Here is a 3,757-nt window from a genome sequence, read left to right on the forward strand (position 1 = left end):
CAATTGTATGTATGGATTACTATAAGAGCTGTAAGAGCCCCCAATAAAATTATTTATTAAAATTAAAAAAAGAAAACCAAAACAGAACTAGGCCAATAGGTACCATTATGATAAACAGAGAAAAGATCAGATTAGGCAAGGATTTTATTTTACTTGGACCCACAATCAGTCAGTGCTCATATAAGCAGTAGTCAAGTATTACAGTGGGACAAACTTGCTGCATTAGACCTCTTTAACATGTTAAAGAGCAAGGATGTAAATTGGAGGACTAAAGTGTTCCTGACCCAAGCCATGGTGTTTTTCATCACCTGTGTGCATGAAATTGGATTAAGAATGGGTACATTTGAATTACAGTGTTTACGAAGAATACTGAAAGTACCGAAGACTGCCTGAAGAACAAAAGTGTGTCTTTGAAGAAGTACAGTGCAAATGCTCCTTAGAAATGAGCATGGATGTCTCCTCCCACCACAGGGGTGGGCCTGCTCCCTGCTGCTGGAGACAAAGCTTCTCTCTGAAGCTTAAGATCATTAGTTTGGTTCCTGTGGGCGGAGTTCACATCCTACTGATAATGGTTCCTATGGAGACCCAGGAATAGGTCAAAGTTAATCTGCCATCCTAAATCTAGGATCCACCCATCTTGTCACATGTATACCCCCAATTCCTCCTCTTCCTATTGCGTGTATATCCCTAGATCACCGCCTCCCATCACTGTAATACCTATAGCACAACCCCTTCCTGTGACGTTTGTCTTCACCTGTAACGAGGGGGCTTGCACATCCCCAATGTCCCCAGAGAGGATAAAAGCTTGGGAAGCATTAAAGTTTCTCTCTCTCCCTCCCGTGGACCACCAAGTGAGGCTGAGGTGAGCAATGCTACCATAAAAAAAAGAAATGAGCATGGAGAGGCTGCTTCTCGTGGCCTGCGGACATGTTATCAGCAAAATCCAGTCACTAGAAAAGGACATTCTGCTTAGTAAAATAAGGAGGGGAGGAGAGGAAGACCCTCAAGCTGGATTGGCACCGGGGCTGCAACAGTGGGTTCAAACCTAACAAGTGCAGGGATGCTATGGGACCAGCAAGCGTTTCCTCCTGTGTGTATGTGTCCTGTGAGTTGGAAAGCCCTTGGCAGCAGCCAGTAACAACTTGTTTAGCTTCATATAGATAATAAGGTTTAAAGTATATCACTCATTACCAGAGGAAGAGGGACAAAAATACAGAATGCTACTACCTTCCTCACACATTTAAAACTATTTTAGTTAAGCAACCACTTCATTTGAAAACACTTAGATCTCCACTCCCTATAGCCCCTTTTTACTCTTTTTCTTATCATAGTACTTCCTACCATCAGCATAAAGGTTTCTTATTTATTTTCTATCTGCCAACTCTGAAACTCACCTGCCTGCATAAGACCTAGATTTTTATCTCTCTATTCACTGCTGTGCACCCAGTGCCTACTTCATCATAGACACATAAATTGGTTGTGGAATGAATACGTACTTTAAAACTACTGAGAATATAGTAAAGAGAGAGCAACTCTTTTTTTTTGTTCCCACAGGATAGAAGATCTTGGGGTTGTGGTGGACTGCCTTCCTGTGCTCACCAATAGGTAAAAAGAAAATTTTAAGAAAAGAAAAAATAAAGTTTCAAGAAGGACAGTTTGGCCTGTTCATATTTTTATAACATTTCTTTGTTTTAGTTTGCAGGAAGAAAAACAATACATCTCACTTGGCTGCTGTGTAGACTTGTTACCTCTAGTAAAGTCACTACTTAAGAGCAAATTTGAAGAGTAAGTTCTAATCTGAATTTCCATTTATGCTTCACTTTCAACATCTTTGATTTTTATGTGTTGCAAGTCCGTACAATTAGATTGGACACCACTGGACGCCATGGTTTCTGTTTTTAAGAAATAATACGCTACCAAGGAACCCCATATAAAATGACTAAAGAGCAATTACAAAAACATCTCAACAAGTTGTATAACAGAGTTTTGTGAAAGTGGTGAAATTTTTTTAAAAGGAAAAAGGTGTGTGTGTGTGTGTGTGTGTGTGTGTGTGTGTGTGTGTGTTTTGAGGGAGTTCTTAGTTTATGAAGTCTTCCTCGAGGAAAACACTTGACACTTTTTGTAACAAATGTCATTTCAGGTATGTAATAGTTGGTTTAAACTGGCTTCAAGCAGTTATAAAAAGATGGTGGTCAGAATTATCATCCAAAACAGAAATTAAAAATGATGGGTGAGTATGCCTTTAAAAATAAATTCATGCTACTGTATTTCAGGAAAGAAATTGGATTAAAGTAGGTGCAGTGAAATATCATTATCCTCTTCATTTTCAGAGAAATATTAAACTGATATTCTGGTTTTACATGTGGGAGCTGAATTCCTGAGCCTAGCAACCCCGTCTGTCTCTTCATATCTCTCAGGCAGAATCTTGCCCTTCATTTTAGAAGGAAAAAGCATGGCTGTGGTTTAACCCCCTTGTCCATTATAATTCGTGAGGAAGGAAGCAGAGATGGCCCTGAGTGGAAGAAGTGTTGGGGCACAGGAATAGAGGCATCTCTTCGCCCCCTAGACATTAACCTGAGAGTTCAGTGTTGATTACTACAGTTCTGAAAACTACATTATGATCATTATAATTTGAGTATTGGCAGTATAAAAATATGGACACTACCAAATAAGATTATCACGAAGCTACATGCAAACACACACGCACAAATATACCAGTATTGCCCTTGAAGTTCGTAATTTCAAAAATTCCTGTTACATGCCCAGAGCAGTCTTGGGAACACTGAGTTATTTTCATATGCGAGCTTTGACAATTAAATAACCTTTAATTTCTATGATTGACTTGGCCTATCTTAACCAGTTGCTTAACTTTAGTGTATTTTCCTCCTGATAAATAGTGGAAAGTTTAAAAACTGTATACGTTTATTTACTACTAAAGCCCATAGCCTAATGCATTTTTATTTTCTCATTTTCTCTTTTTTCCTAGAAATATTCAGATTTTAAAACAACAGTTAAGTGGGTTATGGGAACAGGAAAACCATCTGACTTTGGTTCCAGGATATACTGGTAATATAGCTAAGGTAATCTATACCTAAGTTTAAAAATTAGAAACATATTAGTGTTATATGTGCAATTATATGTGTAATTGAACTCTTTACTATCTGGACAAAAGAACTCAGTACTATTCTGATTTCACAAATGAGATTTAAAGTTTCATATTTGTAAATGCTTAACATCCTCTGGGTATTAATTACTATCTCTTTTAGCCTTACAAATGCTGTGCAAGAGTATTTAATGACCTAGCTCCAATTACAGAAAAGTTTATTTTGTTTTTTTAAAATTGAAACTTGTAAAGAAGATATCAGGAAAGGTAATGATACTCAAGAATCAAGAAATGAGGAACAATCAAATAATTTTGGATTATTTTGCTTTTGCTGATGGCCTTGTTTTTGTTTTGAGAGTGTAAATTGTTCAAAATAGTTTGAACTTGACACAGCTCTGTATTGGTATGTAGCTTAAAAGGAAAGGTACATTACTATTTTGGATTTTAATATTTATACTCCAAGAAACATTGCTAGTTAAAATGTAATTGCAGGGGTGAAAATCATTGCTAAAATATATGCATACTTTTATTATAAATGGTCTGTAGCTAGGGATATGAAAGCATTCTTTGGTTTAAAACAGTAATAGTAATATTTAAATAGGATTTATGTTGTGGACTTACTTTTTTTTAATTTTATAGTTTTCTTTCTTTTTT

General features: G+C 36.7%; 1 protein-coding gene across 1 annotated transcript in view; it reads left to right on the forward strand.

The window, feature by feature from the left end:
• KATNBL1 (katanin regulatory subunit B1 like 1) overlaps positions 1–3,757 on the forward strand; it is a gene marked incomplete at its 5' end in the record, with an annotated part of 22,750 nt that overhangs the window by 17,935 nt on the left and 1,058 nt on the right. The window contains 4 exons of the mRNA XM_045287670.1: positions 1,526–1,605; positions 1,696–1,785; positions 2,141–2,230; positions 2,987–3,080. Of these exons, the coding sequence (XP_045143605.1) occupies positions 1,526–1,605; positions 1,696–1,785; positions 2,141–2,230; positions 2,987–3,080 (354 nt within the window). The remainder of the gene's footprint in view (positions 1–1,525; positions 1,606–1,695; positions 1,786–2,140; positions 2,231–2,986; positions 3,081–3,757) is intronic.

This window comes from Echinops telfairi, unplaced genomic scaffold (genome assembly GCF_000313985.2).
Source record: "Echinops telfairi isolate 266 unplaced genomic scaffold, ASM31398v2 ScPeMD7_18;HRSCAF=68, whole genome shotgun sequence".
Taxonomy (NCBI): Eukaryota; Metazoa; Chordata; class Mammalia; order Afrosoricida; family Tenrecidae; genus Echinops; species Echinops telfairi.